Source organism: Bicyclus anynana, chromosome 23 (assembly GCF_947172395.1).
Source record: "Bicyclus anynana chromosome 23, ilBicAnyn1.1, whole genome shotgun sequence".
Taxonomy (NCBI): Eukaryota; Metazoa; Arthropoda; class Insecta; order Lepidoptera; family Nymphalidae; genus Bicyclus; species Bicyclus anynana.
This window is the reverse complement of record NC_069105.1, coordinates 4,158,342-4,180,431: the sequence shown is the minus strand read 5'-3', so window position 1 is coordinate 4,180,431 and position 22,090 is coordinate 4,158,342. Positions and strand designations below refer to the sequence as shown.

The 22,090-nt window shown below is 34.5% G+C and overlaps 2 protein-coding genes across 8 annotated transcripts in view; one reads left to right on the top strand and one right to left on the bottom strand.

Moving 5' to 3' along the window:
• LOC112048480 (neurobeachin) overlaps positions 1 to 22,090 on the top strand; it is a 542,152-nt gene that overhangs the window by 486,540 nt on the left and 33,522 nt on the right. The gene's annotated exons all lie outside the window — the stretch shown is intronic.
• The window catches only part of LOC128199412 (facilitated trehalose transporter Tret1-2 homolog), a 58,096-nt gene that overhangs the window by 18,303 nt on the left and 17,703 nt on the right, over positions 1 to 22,090 (bottom strand). The window contains exons 1-2 of one of the 2 annotated variants that reach the window (XM_052888753.1): positions 8,552 to 8,937; positions 2,346 to 2,445 (exon numbers count right to left, since the gene is read on the bottom strand). In XM_052888753.1, coding sequence (XP_052744713.1) covers positions 2,346 to 2,402 — 57 coding nt within the window. In that variant the 5' untranslated portion in view covers positions 2,403 to 2,445; positions 8,552 to 8,937. Of the gene's footprint in view, positions 1 to 2,345; positions 2,446 to 8,551; positions 8,938 to 22,090 lie in introns of those variants that run through there. The other variant, XM_052888752.1, reaches the window with a different exon arrangement.

Here is a 22,090-nt window from a genome sequence, read left to right as displayed (position 1 = left end):
ATGAATGCACCTTTATATTTTTTCAAGGATTACAATCATTTTTCTGTTGAATGTTTTCGTCGTCGTTATTATCACCGGAAGTGATAATGGTTATGTACTCGCATTTACCAACATGTCATTACAATTGTTTTACTTATTTACCTTCATTATTTTTTTTTCTTAAGATTTACTAAAGAGTATTTGTAGATTTTGATTTTTATGTGTTAGGAATAATTGTTTTAGGGATAGGTACCTACAGAACGGGCGGCTATCGAACCCGTGATATCTCGGTATTAAATCTAGGCTTCTTAACCGTGAAACTATAAGGTTTTATAATTATCACATTAACAATAGTACACACACATTACAGAAATAGAGAGATAGTAGATACACAATACAAAATAAAGCCATATAGTGAGACTTATTAAGGGCCCCGCATACTCACGATGATATTGACACTTTGTGTCTGTGTAAGACGTACCACGGCGTAACACATACCCCTGCAATATGTTATTATTATTTTCCTCAGGCACAACCTTTCTCTCGTACGTAACGTATATTTGACAGTATTAAGGTTTTGCTGAATCGTTTCTCAATTTATAAAAAACTGAATTACACGCGAACAACATAGCGGGAATCCGCTAGTTTGATAAAAAAAATTGACGGCATCCGTGGCGCAGTAGTGATTTACAAGATGGATTTTCACCCTACTCCTAACAAGTTAGCCCGCTTCCATCTTAGATTTCCATCAGGTGAGATTGTAGTCAAAACTTGTAGAGAACAAAAAATAAACCCTTAAGGAAATAGTATTGCTGGCGTACGATAACGCCATGGTACGCGTTTAGGCAATCTTACCTGACTTTGTTGACAATATTATTGGCATGTGTGGGACCTTAACAATGTTGTAGTCAAGTTTCTGTATCACTCGCCGATACGATTTTATTGCATCACTTTAATGATCATATTATAATATAATGATCGTTTGATGTAAACACAGCATATAATATTATACTTTATTTAATATACCGGGTATTGAAACTATAATTAAGCTGTGATTTCCTTATCAATATGATTGAAACTGCAATATTGTATATTAAATTATGGAAGTTACTGTGGTAACAATACTAAGTACTTTTCTTTTTTTTCTTAGAGTCTGCATATAATACGTCATAATAGTACTTAGTACAAATTATTTTGTGAAAATTTAAAAATAATAATTTAAAAATCAAACTCAGTACCTTAAGCAAGGCATCCACTGCACTTGTGAGGTCAAGATTACTAGCACAATGTTCCGTTACTCCAATTTTTTTTTTTAAATCGGTTGTCTTTTTTGTATTGTTTAGATATTTTTCCTTATACTTATATATTAGGTATTATTTGCTAGATATTACTCAATACATAGAAATTCGTACGTGCCTACATCCAGTTTGGTGTAGTAGGTATACGTATATCGCGTGATTCGTATTTTGTTATTTTCCTATGCACCACAAAGAAAAGAATAACAATTGAAGTTCTCGCGAACAGTCAGGAATTGTCAGGTATGCAGGGAAACCTGCATACCTCACGATGTTTTTCCTTCACCGTTTGAGACTCGTGATATTTAATTTCTTGAAATGAACTGAACTGAAAAGTTGGAGGTGCAGGTCCCGGACCGGATTCGAACCCACAACCCCCGGAATTGGAGGCAGAGGTCATATCCACTGGGTTATTACGGCTCTGAATGTTTTTAAAATATATAAAATAATAAAAATTAATTAAAAATCTTTTACCCCTAAAATGCATGCAATTAGTTGAAAAATCATACATTTTTAGCTTCGTTACATTCAATATAAAATTTTTCAGTATTTGAAGTATAAACTCAAACGCACAAATACCAAATATATTTGTAATTTTTTATATATTTTTAATTGTTTGAACGCCCATACCGATCTCTCTCAGCGACGATGTCATTCTTTCTTGCATTTAGTATAGAGTGTTTTTAAGCGATCCGTATGACAGAGCCGTAAAATTGACCCTTTTTAAATCCCTGTAGCTCCGAAATTAATGATCGCAGATATGATGTTATTTCAACGTATTTGCTTTACTTCTAGCATAGTCTTAATTATTTTTATATACATAAAAAAACTGTCATCATTCCTGTTGTATATGTCACCTTTAAATTATAAAATACGTTAGTTTATAATCCCACTCGCGATATTGTAATCTGTCGATATATTGTGAACTGAACATACTGATTACAATTTAACGTGTTATTTTTCGGTATATTATAATCTATCGAAGTGAAATCGAAGTTAAACGTGATATTGTAATCTGTCGATATATTGTGAACTGGACGACGTGAACCTTATATTGCAAGACGTATTTACCATGTAGAGGTCTCCATACCGGCACACCTTCCAGAATCCTTTGATGCTGGCGAGCATGGTGCGAGCGCGCCTGTCACTCAGCCGCGCCGCCGCTACCTTCCTGGATAAATAACAATTACATTCATTAATAAATAATTTAATTAATTTTACAAAGGGGAAAACTGTAATTATTTTTGGTCTGAAATTTCTAGTGATTTGATTTTTTTATTTGATTGAAACAGAGAGGTTGTGCTGAATATAGTCTATGTTTAAGATACATTTTATGATAGACAAGCCGACCCACCGCGGATTTACCAGCGCGGTCCTCTGACGGCCTATGACACTCACAAATAACGTGACTTTCTAGTGGTACCTACTAGAATTTTCAAAGAGGGTTGGATCCAGTGATTAGCCCGTATACTTTAACTTGTTTATAATATTAGTATAGATACATTTTTCTAATGCGCTCCGTTCACTTCCTCAAGTCGGATCACAGTAGTTTGTTTCCTACTAAGTGAGTAGGTACAGTACAGGGAGGAAGTAGTGTAATTATTCTACTGATCTAGTTGTAGCTACTTACTAAGGTGGACCTATAAATAGATTTAACCGCATTTCCTTACCTATTTATACTAGAAGATCCGAATTAGAAACGACTTTCACCCATCTGTTTATTAGATGGAAGATGTATCATATCAAATTCATTAGTACGTTTCAAAAATAATTTCCGCGTAGGTTGCCTAAAAATCTCCGGCCAATAATAGTAAAAGCAGCTGGCCTATTCATTAACTTTGATCTATTAGCCACCTAATATAATTAACAACATCAAATCAATAACAAACGTATATTTCGTATTCCGTAAAGCATATTGTCAATGAAAATTGCAATATCAAACACAGTGATTAGTGATTTGTATTGTGATGTGATTATTAGTTCGTAATAAGTTAATAGAATAGGAAATCACGTGAATTAAGAGTCATTAACAAATAGCTAGTTGGTCAATTTCGTGTATATCCACTAAAATAATATTCAAAGTTTTTAAATAGAACGGCAGGAGTTTTATGCATCCTACTCGCAATACATTTTTTGACTAAATTTGATGTAAAACACTTTCATCCATTAAATAGATGGGTGAAGGTCGTCCTTAATTATGTCAGATGTAAGAAAAGATCTATTCTAAAATATTAAATTTAATTGGTATTTTTTTGTACGGCGAAACCGCTGAAAATATTATACGCTGAGAATTCATGCATTTTGACGCAACAAAGGATTCTGAATAGAGTTTTTCTGCCATTGTTTGGTTTTGGGCATGTTTATTTATTTGTATTCAGTACAAGAGAAGACTGAATCATCTACGTAGGTAATACAACTATAAGTTACTTAGACATTATTCAATCAAATATTTTCAATCAAATTTTGTCGTTATCAACCCATATTCGGGCTCACTGATTGGCAGACTACACACAAGCAGAGAATTAAGAAAAAATCTCTGGTATGCAGATTTCCTCACGATGTTTTCCTTCACCGTTTGAGACACGTGATATTTAATTAAAATGCACACAACTGAAAAGTTGGAGGTGCATGCCCCGGATCAGATTCTAACCCACACCTTCCGGAATCGGTGGCAGAGATCATATCCACTGGGCTATCACGGATACAATCAAATTTAGCATACGATAAATTTATTTTAAGCACACACAGTTTTTTTTCTTGTCACCAATAAAATAATCAATTTACCGCATAGCAAGATTTTGAAAATACTTAAATCCATACAGAAAAAAGTCGTTAATATAGGATTAAATAACTCTAGTATGTTAAAATTAACTTAGATGAATCAATTGCGGTTAGACTGGCCTAGGTCAGTAACGTAGAAAATTATTTTTCCGACATAAGAATAAGATAATTACGTTCTACCGATCTCCTTAAAATGATTTATTTTTCCTGTAGTTACATGTACATGCGAAAAAATTTTATTTATTTAATGATTTTAAATTGACGGAACGTTAAATTCAATGAATGAATAACACTTACTTAATAATGAAGTTAATGTCACGTTCGTTTCTAACTCATTAATCACATAACGACACTTATTAATTACTTATCAGTGCATACGTAGGCACATTATCACGGAGGGCACCATATTAACCTGATCTGTGTGCCTTTGTGTCAATTGCGCACTTTTATCAGTCGGTTGAGGTCAGAGCAGCAATAATAGAAATATTTACCGCCCTTTATATGTTTACGAAGACCTTCGTTAATGCACGAGTACCTAAACATCTGCGGAACCTTATTATTTACTAGCTGACTTCGCGCGGTTTCACCCGCGTGGTTCCCGTTTCCGTGGGAATACGGGGATAATATATAGCCTATAGCCTTCCTCGATAAATGGGCTATCTAATATTGAAAGAATTTTTCAAATCGGATAAGTAGTTCCTGAGATTAGCGCGTTCAATCAAACAAACAAACAAACTCTTCAGCTTTATAATATTAGTATAGATATAGATTATCTATGTATTTTCACGACACACTAGAGCAGACATCAATTGACATCATCATCTCCTTACCCGTATCCCACTTAAGTGGGGTCGGAAAAATCCGTCAACTCATCATCCTCTCCTCCTCCTTTTACACATATGTCCTCTTTCACACAATCCAACCATCTCTTCTTTGGATTTCCTCTCGTCTTATGTCCTTCCACTTGCACATTCAACATTTTTGTAGTAATATGACTTTCCTCCCTATGCATTACATGTCCATACCAAGCTAACCGTCTACTCCTCAACTTTTCTGTCACTGGCGGAACCTCTTATTTACTCATTCCTTATTTTATCTATTCTTGTCACACCATCCATCTCAACATACGCATTTCGTTCCCATGCATTCATTTACTATCCATCCCTTTCACCGCCCAACATTCTGATCCGTACAGCACGACAGGTCTTACAACCGTTTTGTATATTTTAATAAGTTATTAATAAAGATCAAATTAGTGAATAGGCTCGCAGGACCAGACCTCCTTCTTTATAGGAGAGAGAACATACAAATTAGACAAACCACGTTTCCCCAATTGGCGACTTGTATTGGAGTGTTTTTTTTTTGTAAGAATCAGTGTCAAATGTTAACGATAGTAACTGGGACCTCGTAACAAGCTCTGAGGAACGAACTTCCTAACTCCGGGCTGACAATGTTTACTGTTCGCCAAGAACGGATTTGGTGACAGGGCCGGATTAAGGAGGCATAGAGGGTGGGCAAAGTCACGGGCGACCGGTAGTTTCTTATAAGAAAGAAATCTCAGTCTATCACAGGATGGTTCAGGACTCGTACACAAAGCCTCATATGTTATGATACCTTACGTATTTATATATTTACCTACTATGCAATAAAAGATAAATATCTGTCTAATATTTATTTTTGTCATATAAATATAACATAAATTCCTCTTCTAAACAGACGTAAAGTCTGTATTAGGAGTGGGTACAACAGTCCATCTGCCGAGGATCGAACCTTAGACCTCATGCATTTAACCGTGTGAGCTATCACTTTAGAGAACTAGTAGACGCCCGCTACTTCGTCGGCGCATAAATATTAGCTTATCTTATGCCATTGACGTATCTATGATAGTGGTACAATATCTATGAACAAATGTCAAATCTTGTGTTTGTTTACTCCTACGGTTCAATGACCTCATTCCGTTGATACTTACAATGATGAAATGTATTACAATGTTTCACATACGTAACATACCGGTGCTTACCTACACGTTAGTCTATCTAATTCTCTAATTACTTCTAGTGCAATCGAAAATCACAAGGCGATTTTACCTGGTCCTGGTACCATTTTGAAAAAGGGTTGAATATAGTTTTTTTTTCGATTACTCGGTTCTCCGTTGAGTTACGAAAATTGACACTCGATACTATTTGTTGCTATTTGTACGCTCTACAATTAATTTTTTTTTTTCATTTATTACCTATCTATTCAACCATTTTTTCAAGATGGCGGAAAATGCACATAGGAAATCTCGATCGAGAATTTGAAGTTAAGGTTTTCCCTACGTCATCTCTAAAATTCATCTTTCTTGGTTAATTTGCATTACTATGCTGAATTTTCCAACATTATGACAGTAATACTTGCTAAGTATACTGACAAGTTGTATCGCACGCAAATAGTAATTGATAGATAAGAGAAGGGCCGTTTTTTACAAAGTGTTTAACTTGTTTGATTTGATTTGCATTTACAAATCAGGCAACAATAGCTCCACTAAAAAATGGGACCACCCTGGAAACAAACCCTTCAAAACAAAAAAAAGAATTTTCAAAATCGGTCCACAAATGATGGAATTATCGCTGGACATACATAAAAAAAAAAAAAAACATACATACAGCCGAACGTAGAACCTCCTCCTTTATGGAAGTCGGTTAAAAAGAAGGACTCAATTCCGAAATGACCTGACTTAGATCCCTGAATGGGAATATTGGTCATAATTAAAAATCATCAATATTAATTTAGACGATATTTATTTATTATTTTTATGAACCTAATTGGTAGACGTATGCCTATAGGCTATAGGCAAGCGCTTTCTTGATGAGATGATGCGAATTGTGGAGGAGCATCGTTACAGAATAGCTGCCCAGGTTAGTACGGAACCCTGGGTGCACGAGTGCGATTCGCACTTGGCCAGTTTTAATGAGACATTACGAAACAAACCCTAGAATGCACAACGACAAAGTTTTACGAATGTTTATCATGTTTAATGTTTACAAACATTTTTTTGGCAATGCGTAATAAACAGTAACATACGTCTCCAATGACGTGGCTACGAAAATATTATCTGATTGTGGAAAAACTAATGCGTAGGTCTGCAAAGGTTACCCCTGAGCAAATGTGCCATGCGCTTAAGATTTTTTGTTTTTGCATCAGATATACATTTACACAGGGCGTTAAGGAAATATTAAATCACTTTAACCAGAGAAAATATTTTTTTTATTGGATTTTTAAGCAAGCAACTTGAGAACCTCCTCCTTTTTGAAGTCGGTTTAAAAGCACCCATATTACATTTCAAAAGGTACGATGTAAATCAATAATACTAATTTCAAAGTTAAAGTAAAAAAAAATATTTATCCAGTGCGAACTTTTGTTCATTTTCAACAACATGAATGAAAACATGAAATTTATTGTTTTATTGAATTTTATGTATATTATTGAATCAGTACCTACTTGGGGCTTACGTGAACATACACGTCATAATATGCTTTGATAAGAATAACATGGTGCTGAATAAACACGTGTGAAAAATTATATCAATAAGTGTTGGAAAAATGTTATTTGTTCAGCTATCCAGATGTCGTTATCTGTAATGTACTTTACAGGAGCTAGCAAACTGTTGAGAATGCAATATGATTTTGATAAATAAAATCAAAAACATTATTTTTTTTTTATTTTGATTCTTCATCAAATTAATTTTTACACTATAAAGTAATAGTGATAATTAAAGTTGTAAATTGAAAATTTAAGCTACTCGTATGAGGGTTTCAAACACGACGTGTGTGAGAAGATCCAAATAAACTTTACCCAGATTACATTGGAATTAAAGCAAAACATTAGCTAATATGCACAATGAACTTTTTTATTAACATTTAGAATTGTTTTTTCTTCTTTCATCCCCTATTTTTACGGCATAACGTTTATTTAAAAAAAACAATTCAATTAAATTCATTCACTTTGAGTAAGCTTCTAAGTCAGAACTTTTACTATAGAACAACACTGTTGTGACGTAAACCGCAGAATACCTAAGATCATTCTTCAATCTTCATATACAAATTTTAATTTACATGAAATTACTTAAAGATTTGTGTTTAACCTTGTTAGACAAACAGACATAAATATATTTTAATCAATTATTTTATCTGGATAACAAAATGTTACCATATAACAATTATGGAAAAATAATGATCCGATGACAATTTTTACTATGAGTACAAGAGTCATAGTTGCATTAATTAAAGAAAAATATCCCTTTTATCGAAGCTTTTGAATTTAAAAAATATAAAAGAGTATGAAGTGCCTACTAATCATTAATTAACACAGTTATCAAACGTTAATTAACTCAATGTTCTTAAAATTCCGATGTTATTTTTTTTAAACTGTTTTTTTCGACAAATTTCAACTTGCCTGACTGAATGAATTTTTATGAAATATTCAATATTTTTTTTTTTAAAATACTTAATACTTACTCTGAAATATCTGAAGCGGACCCCAACTTGGGGGGGCGGGTGCCAAATATTTTTTTTCAAAACACAAACTCTTGAACTCTTAGGCAGTCCACAAAAATTATTCCCGATTTTCCGAACACAACGTTACGCGGGAATACAAGAAGCGCGCGAAGTTTTAATTTTAGAACACGCACGTGTACACTATATTTTTAAAATGAGAACGAATTGATGTCTTGCTTTTTCGAGCATGCAATTCAATTATTATTTTTTTATTATTATTATTTTTTTATTTGGTGCCTGTCACATCACAGCAAAGGAACTGGCGATCGACTGTTTTCGAAAGAGGTTGTATGCTCTTGACCTTGCGCTGCTCTCGGTCGCACTGAAGCGGCTTTTCGTTGCCGCCACTAGTTTTATAACGCATTATTGTTGTTGTAACTTTTACTCACGACTGATAATATGGTTTGTTTGTTTGCGGAACGGCGCATCTGTTTCCGAACGTCGGTATCTGTAAGCATCCGCCTCCGATTTAGCGCGGATCCGAAATCCTTTTTTGGATGATGTCTCTCCATAAACAGAAGTTATTATTTATGATCTTTTTTTTTTTTAGTTTATGAGGTGACTCCCGCAATATCTTTATATTATTGAAAAGTATTTAAATTTTATGAACTACAAAATAACTGAACACTTATGATTGGTCGTAAAATATTAAATGTTAGGTTTCACCCGCGTAGTCGTAGAATAGGGAAATAAAATATCGGTACCCTATGAATAACGTGGCTTTCTAGTGGTAAAATAATTTTCAAAATCGGTTTGGTAGATCCAGAGATTCCCCCCATTATACCACAAACTATACCCCTTTAAATTATTAGTATAGATAAATATGTATAGGTACATAACTACATATACATGTTTTTTATTTATGTATTAAAAATTGTTATTAATTGAGATTCTTAATTGTGTTTACTATAGTACAATTAATAATCAAATCACTCAAATAATACCTACATATGTATAATTTATACCGAGAAATAAAAAAGATAAAGTAGGTAAACAAATAAATAAATTTGACTTTACTTTTTATCGAAATTTAAATTAGTGAACAATTAACTGTGTAGGTAAATATTAAGTTGTGACAATTTGTTCTAATTACAGTAGGTCTATTAGATCTGTTAGACCTTAACATAATAACTTACATTAATTACCCTCAAATAATTTTGTTTTTACCTAAAATCATAGTGTTTGTATTTCAATTGTCACCACGTTGATCTAGTAGTATACCTATTGCCTTCCGAACCGAAGGTAGAATCGTTACAAATAGTCATATTTGTTTTAAAAGTGCTTGTAAACTAACCTGTAGGTTGATTTCTTTCTTTTAATAAATATTCAGTATTAAAAAGTAGGTGTTACACTCCCGTGTCTCGGATAGCACGTTGAGCTTCTGTCCTGGCTTCGATCATTAATAAAAGGACCTGTCTCGCTTACCTTTACCCTTCTGGCAAAGATCAAAAATGATCTAACGCGTTTATAAAAACTATTGCTACAGAATCGATGTTTCATTGTTGTAATCGTTTTCGTCGTGTAAAGAACTCCCTAAAAATGTGTAGAAGTAATCCGATTTGTGTAGTTGAATGGCATAAAAAACGGCCAAAAACCTGTAGTTTAGTAAAAGATGTTGTAACTTTTCATTTCTAAGTATTTCTACCTTAATTTTATCAAATTTGTAATAAAAACAATTTCTAATAATAATCTATTCTTTTGACGGAACAGCAAAAAATCGATCAAATAATCGAATATTCTATGTATATATTCTGTGGATAGTCTAAGCGACGTTTGTTAGTTTATGTAAAAGTTACACGTTGTGTGTTGGGAGCCAATTTCATAGTTGTGTGTAGTAGTGTATGAATATAATTAATCGTGTTAAATATTTTCGATATGTGAGTTTACCACGTCCCCCTCAAAAACGACAGACTTTTTTGTTGGTGAGTTTGGGTGCGAAACAGGTTCGTATTATAAATAGTCAAAAAGTTCCGGCCATCATAAACATACGAAAATTATTGTTAAAGTGTCAAGCACTATTTTCAAAATTCAATTGCCAACCCTTGTAGAGAGTTTATTCAAATTTTTGAAACCAACCTCAAAATTTCTGTGCGATCATTGGTTGCTGAGATATTGGTAATCAAAGACAAAATGATCTTTTTCCATTCAAACATCGATATCTCAGCGAGAAATGCTCGTATCGAGATTTAAAAAAAACGAAATTAAATCTGAATAAACAAGCTATTCGGTCCATATGGAGGTTGAGTCGAAAAAATTTTTTCCACGTCCGTAGATTAAAAAAAAAAACCAAAAAAATTTCGAAAATTTTTTTTTCAGTGGTTTTCTTATGATTACTCGAAAAATATTTTCAAAAAAAAATTTTCAAACTCAGATCCAAAAACTAAACACTTAGAGCTACAATTTGCTTTTTATTTTTTTGCTGTACGACCATTTTTGTATAAGTTACAGCCTGTTGAAAATCCCCCAAAAATTTGGATTTTTTTTCTGCTCCCTTAATTTTTGTGCATAGTATATGTTCTCTATAGAGAGGGGCCTGACCCTGTAAATCGGTAAATACCCGAAAGATTCGAATTGTACCATTATGAGAGTAATTGTTAAAAATGAAACAGTTTTGTTTGTTTTGTTTGTTTAATGAACAAATGATGACGAGTATTATCTCGCATTTCCAACACAATTCATTCTTAACGATCGTCAGTATGTGTGTTCAGTAAACATTTTGTGTAATAATTTTCCATCTGTGTAACTTGAGACTAAGATATAATTAAAATATAGGTAGTTTTCTTAAGCTTCGTAAGGTCCTTCATAGTTTTCTGACGTCACCGTTCTTCGTGCCATATTAAAAAAAAAGAATATTCGCATTTTTTTAAATATAACCAATATTCCCGTTTGTCCCTGCTTGTTTTTTTTTAAAAGAATATTTGCCATATTTTTCGTAATATGAGCAATATTCCCATTCCCCTCCAACTAGTCGGGAAAGACTGCTAGGAGTGGGTACGGCAATAGACCAACGGGGCGGGGATCGAACCACCACCCCTCGGTGATGAGTGCGTTCGCTCTTACCGTTGAACTATTGAGGCTGAATTGATTTCTATTGCCTTACGGATAATTCGTAAAAAGTCGTAAAAGACTGTGTTAGGTACTTTGCCGAAGTTCATTATGAATAGTGTAAGAATCTTTGCATCAGAACGTTGTAGAGTCAATATTTGAGGATGCTCTGGTTTCGGGGTAAATGTGCGTGATTTATTTTTTAATCTGGGTGACTTTGTCGCTTGGATTCGTCGGTTTTTCGTGGATAATAAAAAAATACTGATTATTGGCTTCCTCACTCTAGTTTTCTGACCTCCGTTTGCTTGGGCACTCAACCTCATCTACTCTAGGATAATTATTTTTTTTGTTTTTATAAGAACATTTAAAAAAACATATAAATGAATGTCTTGATTTTTATAGATAGTAGACTTATTACAGATCAGTCTGATAAGAACAAATTCGGCAGTATTTGACTGAATATGACGTAGCGCTTTGCTACGTGCATGAGCTACGAGCGAATGTAGAGTAGAGATATTTGACGCAACTACAGGGAAGAAGGGATAAAGGGAACATGGTTACTGTTTTAGTCGTTGTCATCAACCCATATTCGCCTCACTGCTGAGCTCAAGTCTCCTCTCAGAATGAGAGAGGTAAGGCCAATAGTCCACCACGCTGGCCCAATGCGGATTGGCAGACTTCACACACGCAGAGAATGAAGATAATTCTCTGGTATGCAGGTTTCCTCACGATGTTTTCCTTCACCGATTGAGACACGTGATATTTAATTTCTTAAAATGCACACAACTGAAAAGTTGGAGGTGCCTGCCCCGAACCGGATTCGAACCCACACCCTCCGAAATCGGAGGCAGAGGTCATATCCACTGGGCTATCACTGCACTGTTTTAGTATAATTTATTATTCCTGAATCTTAAATTAGTCTAGTGTAAACTGTTTCATTATGCTTCAATTTGATTGAATAAAAAAAAATATTCTAGTTTTTATCTCTGCGCTTAAACTGTGCTGCTTTCAATATGTTGCTGGATATTATGGTTTTCATAAGATTATATTATAAGTTGGTAATTTCCAAAACTACGTTACGATGCTATGTTACGATACAATGTTGGAATTTGGCAGGGAGGTAGTAGGTGTCCGCTAAGAACGGATTTTGCGAGAGGGCCAGATTAAGGAAGTCGTGGGTGTCCGTTAGTTAGTTCTAGTTAACAGAAGGGAAAATAAAGGATTCATTATAGCAAATAGATCCTACATATATATACTCGTACAACCATTATGCGCTACTGTAATCGCGAAACCGCGATACCCATGTTACATACATCCATTACAATCACGATACTTCACGGCGTTTTTTCCGGGAAATTCTGCTGGGAAATTGCTCAAAATAGAAACGAGTTAGTAAATGACATCAATTACCTACACGACATACCGCTCTAGCTAACTTGCCTTTAAGTTTATCTAAATATTAGCTGACCCGCTATCGCGGTTAAAGAAAGCAAGAACAAAAAAAATATTTATATTCAGGATCCTCGGGAGTATTCCCCAAGGAGGTTATATTCTTTACCGAAAATTAATTAAAAATGTTCAAAGAATACGTGTTCTAAAATTAATATTTTCGGGGTAAATAGTATTTCTTTTGTAAATAGATCTTAAAATGTACCAAAGTTTGACGTATTTTAAAATGCAAGGATAGATAAAGACGTGTGTTACGTGGATAATCGGAATTATTATTAAATAATTCCAATTTAAAAGTTTTTATTTTTTAGTTAAAAAAATATTTGTTAAGCAGTTCGGCTTCTATAACCGGACTCGTCAACACCTTTAAGTAAGTTTGGGAAATACTCCACCCTATATATATACAACTTAAAATAAAGAAAACTAAAAACGCTGGTGATGAATGCACCAGCGCTCGCTGGTCTTCCGTGGAGTCATGTGGTGACGCGGGAATTAGTGGGTGGGGGTAACCTCTTAAAACATGAAAAATACTTCACGACTTATTCTCATACCTAAGTACCGCATATACAAAAAAAAAAAAATTGGTCGAGCCGTTTCAGAGAAATGCGACCATAAATATTGTGACAGGAGATTTAATATATTACGGCAGCCACAGATGCCAGAGATTTTTTTCAATGATCAGATCGCGTTGCAAATTGTGTCTATGTACTTGACCGTCTGTGGCCGACGTTAGATATTCCGCCTTACGTATGTATGACTCGAGGGCATATGACATATTTGTGTTGTTTTCTCGATGCAATTTTTTTCTAATAGTTATCGGAACTAGCAGGTGGTCATGACCTGAGAACTGCTGGGTTTTTCTCTAGCACGGGGTCTGTCAGAGGATAAAGTTAATCGAGCTTATTCATCATTAGAAGGTCTCACATGAAACTTATTGAGTGGTGCAAATAACTATTTGTACCTCTCGGGTTGTCGGGTTGCATTCTTTAAATTCAGATGAGCCCTTCAAATTCAGATTGAAACGGTGATGGCACTTGGAGGTGGCAAAAAGCATGGCATAACTGTTACAAAGATTATTATAATGTCATAACAATGTTACAATTTTACCATGACCGAAGGTTGAATATACGAGTAAGTGTGTTAAACATCAACTTCTTTATTCTACTGCTACCGAATTTTTCTCGAGATCAGAGCCCGACTCAGCATTCAAGGTGAAGGATTCACTTTAGGACAGAATTCACTGTTACAATTAAATTTACAGTTTCTTTTATGATAGAAAAGCTGAATATGACCCAGAATTAGGACCTATAAGGGCCCAGGAAACCGCAAATGGCCCTGCATTTAAATGAATGAAATTGGTTCAGATCTGGTTTGATCCTAGTCGACGGCCGTGGCTTTTTCCTAGAACACGGAAAATTATATGCCGAGATTAGCCGCTAACTGTCATAGGTACAGTCGGCGCGACAAGTGCTGGCGTCACGCGGAAATCGGAAGTCACTCGCCACCGCGTGTGCCGGGAGAATGGCGATTATTTACGGCGATCGCTATTGGTTTTATTTCTCCGCAGTATCACGCCGATCTGAGAATAGTTTCAAGGATTGTTTTGTCGTGTTTCGCGTTTTATATAGACTGAAGAGCTTCACACGGGATTGAGACTTTGGAGTGTGTCAATTCTAATTATAATATTATCAATATATTTCTCTTAAACGTAAAGGGCTCTACTTGACTCTTAAGAGAGACTACTACTAGATAGCCTTTTACTAGACTGCTACTAAGCTAAGTACTACTACTACTACTACTGTGCTTAGTACTTAGTATTCTTGTCTAATATGAATTTGACGCGTAGAGTATTTCTTACTCTTCACTTCAAATTCAAATTTAGAATTTAAGTAGACTAAGTACCTACTCTACCACTGGTTTGGAAGATAAATTCTGCTGATTTGAGGCTCATGGTAAAATAATAATTTTTTGCAACATTTTTTTTATATCATTAATTCTACTTCTTGTGAGAAGATGACAGCTGATCCAACCGTCTTTATCGTCAATAAATTCATCATCTTCGATTTATCGCTTGACACATGACATTTCAACGCACTCCAATTTAACAATTCTCATTATTATAACTACATTTAATTTATGTTCAAATCCGACTTCCTATAAAATATTACAATAGAATGCAATGTAAGTGAATGGATTGGGTTAGGCTATCTGCGGCTATATGAAATGTGGCTAAAGATGGGATTTTCTCGTAATAATCACGAAAAACGTAATAAAAAGAATAGCACACGATTATGATTATATGTTTATGACAATCTATTTGTATGTTTATTCGTTGCGTCTCGTTGCGTTTCGTGTGAATGTGTTAAGTCTAAATCTAGATTATACTCATAGCGACGACGGTGTCAATTACACCGACAGAGTGACTATTATCTTAGTTGTTGTTGTTATTACATAACGCAGTAAACAATATCGGTAACGCGAGCCGAGCGCGTAAACCGATCGTGTGTAACTGTACGCCCTCTGTTATGTAACGTGCCTGTGTGTGCACGGAGTACTTGCACAATGTTTAGTTGAAGTTCCGAATTAGAAACGATCTTCATCCATCTGATTGTGATTATTGGATGTAATTCGATTTTTTTTTATTTACAAATTAGCCCGTACAATCTTACTTGGTGGTAAGTAATGATGCCCCGCCCCTTTTGGCTTCGTACCTCTAACATCATTTTGACATCGTACCGTAACGCGAAATCGCTTGGCGGTACGTCTTTGAACGGCCAAAGTCTCCCACCAGCCAGACTTGGACCAATTAAGAAAACCTCATTCCGCCCAGCCGGGGATCGAACCCAGGACCTCCAATTTGTAACGTGGTGTTGTTTGTCCACCGCGCATACCACTGCGCCATGGAGGCCGTTTAGTGGCGGACTCCCGCTGCTTTGTCCGCCTGAAGTTTTTCATAAATCCCACGAAAGCTATGGATCAGAAGTAGCCGTGATATTTAATTTCTTAAAATGCACACTACTGAAAAGTTGGAGGTGCATGCCCCGGACCGGATTCGAATCCACACCCTCCGGAATCTGAGGCAGGTAGGAGTACGGGCATGAAATGTAATCTATGAATTACGTGGCTTTCTGAAGAACCAGAGATTACCCCTATAATGTCATAAACTACCTCTCTAGAATATTAATATGCTAGTGTTAGTAAATCTACTATCAGACTCGACATTTTTATGCACAGAGTTCTGACTTGATGGTTCCCAATGAAACTTATCGTCAACAAAGCCAAAAATTCATAAAAGTGTTTGAGGAAATTAATTTTCACCTCTTGAATTTTACGATGTTTTAATAGTTATTTTGCCGATCGGGAAAAACCAACTTCAATAAATCAAATATCGTAATTAACTCTGTTAATCCATTCTCGAAGTGTAAATGGTATAATTAACCCGACTGTGTTTCGCATACCTATACTTAGTCTGGTCGGGTAGTGCCAAACCCGCCAATAATCGTTAGTATGAAAGGAAAAATATACGCGATAGTTGGTTTAAGTTTATTTCATAATAGCTGACACCGCAAGGTTTCACTTGTAATATATAGCCTACAGCTTTCCTCGATAAATGTGCTATCTAACACTGAAATAATTTTTCAAATCGGGCCAGTAGTTCCTTTATTAGCGCGTTAAACTAAACAAACTTTTCAGCTTTATAATAGTAGTATAGATTTTATACAGAATTTTCAAATAAATTTTTATTTTTTAAAAATAATAAATTATCCGAGTCGTACTCTTCCAAGCGACGCCATGCCCTTGTTTCAGCGGTTGGACGAAACGCCGTTTTCAGCGCAATATTTATATCAATAATTGCGTAGCCAAACTTCTAAATGTTAAAGTTTTTTTTAGTAAATTTTCTCTTCTATAAGAAGATTTTTTAAGATTTACAGTATCGCTGATGGTTTTTGAGTTACAGTTATAAAACTGAGAGCCTATTTCAGGTTTCCGTATAAAAACTGCAAGCCTTATCCTGCAAATAAAAAATACGCCTTTCACAGAATTTTATTCCGCGTCGGGTGAGGTAGGTATCGCTTGAACTTTTTTCCATTGTAACGATTATTGGAAGTTTAATAATATAAATACGAGAGATTTGATTGCTCGCTACAATAATTCTTTAATTATTCTAGGGTGTTTAAATTATTGTATCCTTTTTCAATTACTGTTTAATCGTCGTGGGTTTTATCAAAATGTTTAATTTGGCTTCTAATAAAGACGTTAATTACTCTTCAAAACTCCTCGATTTTTAAGTAACACGGTTATGGATTGGTTGTATTCACGGGGGGGCGTCAGGGCTTACTTTACCTACTAATATTTGCGCAAATTTAGGTATATCCTTATTTTCATTCGCGGATTAGATCATATTTATTTTTTCTATCAGCACTGAGTATCAACAACATGCTAACTGTTTCAGCAACCTGCGGCTATCGAATAAAAGATTCACGTATTTTTTTAATAAAAACCAAAAGATTCTTCGAATTCTATCGAAACTTATAGGTTTATTATAATATACACATTGGGTTTTTTGTCATATTATGTGGTGGTTAAATATTCACAACACGTCGTGCGAAGTCATACGACGACAAAGAAATTATACTGAACTCTACAGCTGGGTCAATATGTACCCGCAGTGTACACACATACGTATTGTCCTTATATTGCCATTCATGAGGTACGCAGAAACATGTCGAGTCATGTGACCGACTCTATTGTTCCTGATAGTAAGAAAATATCGAGACACTCATTCCGTAACTAATTGTTGAATATTCAAAGCTCTGTTTGCACGAACGAAGTGGTCCAAAATATTTTTTACTTTCATCATCATCTCTTGATGTCATCTCCACAATGAAGTTTGGGGGTCAGTGTGCGAAAAGCTAGAAAAGTTTTCCACAACGTGCTACAATCGCATCTATTACTTTACTGTTAATTGTGTATTTCATATTATATCCATCTAATACACTAAATGCAAACTGATTGTGGTTGAGTCGATAGTTATATTTTTTTTTATCAAAGTAAAACTTTCTTCAGTAAGAAAATTGGTAATTTTGAAAGGTCATAATGCATTTATATTAATAAAATATAGTATGTAAATTGCCAAAACTTGAAAATTCACTTTCGAGGGTTCCAAACTCGCAATGTTCCGTGAAGAGACACAACAAAAACCTGTGCCTGTTTCACCGACAACCCGGAACCCTATTCCGCTCGGAATCCAGCAATACTAGTTGCTGTCAAAAATAAGCTTAGACTTCGCTTGACTAGTCCTGAAACTTAGAATTTTCTGTAAAGGCGATTTGCAATAATAAGCCCTGAATACATTTTAGCTACTACAAGTACGAGAACAATTAACAGGCTGATAGTCACGTCTTAATTATATCGAAGACAATGAGGCGTTGAACAAACATGTTCCAATAAATTAAATAATGTTATATGTTGATATTTTCGTGATGGCAGCCATTGTTTTAATTGTTGTAAATCGTTTATAACTCTGTGCGTATACCTGCTCGTCTACATTGTCGGGATCAGTATCTACATTCTGACAAACAGTTAATGTCTAGTACAGTCCAACGCATAAGTGTTGAATAATGAACTACTTAACTAAAAATGTCTTTGTGGAATAGCAACAAAATATCTGTAACTTGCTTAAAGACCAGCATATTCTATATTAGTACGGGTAGCCAAAGCTGCTAAAGTAGATCTTACCAAATTTTTCTGGACGGAACTACACGAGCGGAGAAAGGGAGTGTTCATCGATTTTAAAGGAGCTCCATAACCCTACATCCATTGGTGGCAAGTCCGGGGTTCTTCTCGGAGTATTTCTTTCTACCACATAATGGACCGGCGCCAATGGAATGCTAAGACATTCGTCTCTCTCTTCGAAGCTTCTACGAGTATAACTCTACGGTAAAGGACCCGGACTTAACACTAAAAGGTCATTGGATCGATTCCCGTCCACTGTTTTTATTATTATTCAATGATTAGTCATCACCTGATTTTAAGTGACAATGCAGGCTTAAATGATAGCGGTAGGGTGGTAACTAACCACGACCGATGCCTGATGATAGGCATCTTATTATATTATCAGACTTATGCCAATTTTGAAAAAATAATATATACTTAGCAATAGCAATTGGACCCATTCATATATTTTCTATGTAAAAATTCGTTGACGTTTTCCCATCGAACATAGCCATAAATACTCGTATATCAGCAATTTTCCTTGTTTTCCTTATATACTGAGAATCTGCAACAGCTAGACATACCTAATTTTATAAAAATCGAAAGTTTGTCAGTCTGTGCTCCTACCATAGGTAAGTACGATAGCCAATTATGTAGTTTGGACTGTAATGGTTTAGAAAGATAGTTGGTTTCATGTGTCCAGTCACCAATCGTCCTAGAATAATAAGTATTTTTTTTTTATATTTTTATATGTGTTAAAGGAAAAATCATATCCTCAGCCAACTTTGCCGAAAAAATCTGTTGATGATTTTTTAAGAGAACTCTTAGGGTATCTGGTTGCTAAGGGTCTAGCGACTAAAGACGTGATTCCTCACGATGTCCCGTAGAAAATGTCAAAAATTGCGTTTTATACTTGGACATTTGAGGAGCATCACGGTCCAAATTCCATAAAAGACTACCAAACTTACCTATAGGAAGGAACAAGGGCTAACAAAATATCAGCAATTATAAAATCAGGTATGTGTGGCTATTGCAGGCTATAGTTCTATTGATCATTATGATCGGCACGTCCCGCTCATTGTTACAGTATTACAATTTTGCGCGTCACTCTGATAGCGACGGTTTCCTTAGAATAAGATGCTAAAGATCTATGCGTATGTGCGAAATAAATCGCCTTATATACATACAATGGCAGTTTGTTGCTTATTTATCGGGTGAATACTAAATGCTTAGATATATCTAATACATTACAGAACGATCGTGACATTGACTGCGCGAAAATTATTGTAAACTGACATTCTCTTCCTTAACCCCATAACATTTGACATTTTAACGACTGTCATTGTACCAATTTACGTGAAGTAGAAATATTACAGACTTGTGAGAAATTTCAATCACTATTTAACCCCGTAGAACAGAAATAGAAATCGATAGATGTATTTAAAAAAACTATAAATTCAATTTTTAAATTCATTTATTTCAATTAGGCTTAGTTTACAAGCACTTTATAAACGTCAAGTATGTCATAATTTAATTTATATTAATGGGGTTAAGTCGAAAATATAAATTAAAATTATGAGGGTTCCAAACGCGCCTTGGTCCGAGAAAATCGTGAGGAATCTTGTATAGAAAACTTAGGCTTCTATTTAACAGATTAAATTACAAATTTCTTATGCGAATTTTAAGTTAACCGTCACAGAACTCAATGCCAAAGTTAGCCGGACACAAATAATAGATAGTAGGAATAGACTAGGTACTATCTTAGCTATCTGAAGTAAAAATTAGGCTCCCTATTAATAATAGACTTCTTGATAAAACAAAAATTCTATCGGACACATACCGGTTAAATCAAAATTCAAAATGGTGTGATAATCTCATTAGCAAAGTAATTAGTTCGACTTTAATGGTGATACCATTAATTCATGACATAACTTGACGTTTCAAAAGTGCTTGTAAACTAAGCCTAATTGAAATAAATTTATTATTACGAGTACTTCGCGGAATGTATGAAAACGTGGCTACTTTCATGAAAATCAATCCACTTCGATTCTGCAAACTGGATGGAAAATGTGAACACGAACTTTTCAATTGTTTCTACTTGAAAATTAATTGTTGTAAAACTTTACTTAACAACTGTTCATGATTCATATTGATTGTAGGTGCTAGGCATGATAGAAAAAAGGTCAAATGCGTGTCTTTTAAAAGGGCTCCTTATCTACACTTATTTCTCATGTATGCATGGTCATGGCTCTTATTGTAATGTTTTACATTATTTTATTCCTGTACAATAAATTACAACTTGCAAGACTAAAATAATGTAATTTAGATTGAAACATTTAACAATCAATATTATCGATTCAGCCCGATGAAAAATTATTGGTACTTATTGATACTTTGTACTAAAAGGCGTTAAATATATTACATACTATTGTTTTATTCTTTACTTCTTTTATTCTGTCCCCGAGTAAAAGTTAATTTTACAAATTACCAAAATATTTCGAATTTATAAATTAATGTGCGTACATAATACAGATGTGAATATTGATAAGAGTTAAAATATTTATCTCCATTAAAGGTAAACAGTGAATGAGTAAACATCATATTAAAAATCGTTATGTTGTTTCGTTTTGTCTGAAGCGTGCGCGCGGCCTTACCAGCAGGTTTCCGCATGAAAGACAAATTGCACAATTCAATAGGAAGTGTCACTTCCGAGTCCGACTGACAGATTGTAGTGCTTTATTCATATATATTTGCTAAATACAAAATTATTTGCTTACTTTGGTTCATTCTTCATATAAGTCTGAGTGCATTCTCCTTTATTGTGTTTGAAGGCTTTTATCTCTAATTTACTAGAGATTATATAAATCTAATTTACCTATATATTGCACCTTCCCGCTGTTTCTTCGCAAGTCCTTTCGTCAGAAGTTACCTGGTAGAGACGGTAGAGACTGGAAGGCCGCCTTTGCATTTCTAGAAAGTATTTCTTCTTCTAATTTAATTAACGCAATAAAAAATAATAAGTTTAAAAAATATTATGAATTTAAGTAGAAAAATACATTTTTCTTTTTTTTACAATACAGAAAGACGACGAAGACGCCTACAAAAGCGATAGTTTAAAATAATCCAAATGAACTCTCATTTTTCGATTACCATTGAACCGCGACATAAAAAGTTGAACTCATAAAATAAAGTTTAATGAAGCAAATAAAAGTCGACATTTTGAAATACTGCGCAGTAAAAAATCGGAACTTTTTTGGTTTATGTGTTAAAGGTTGCGACCGCTCGACCTAG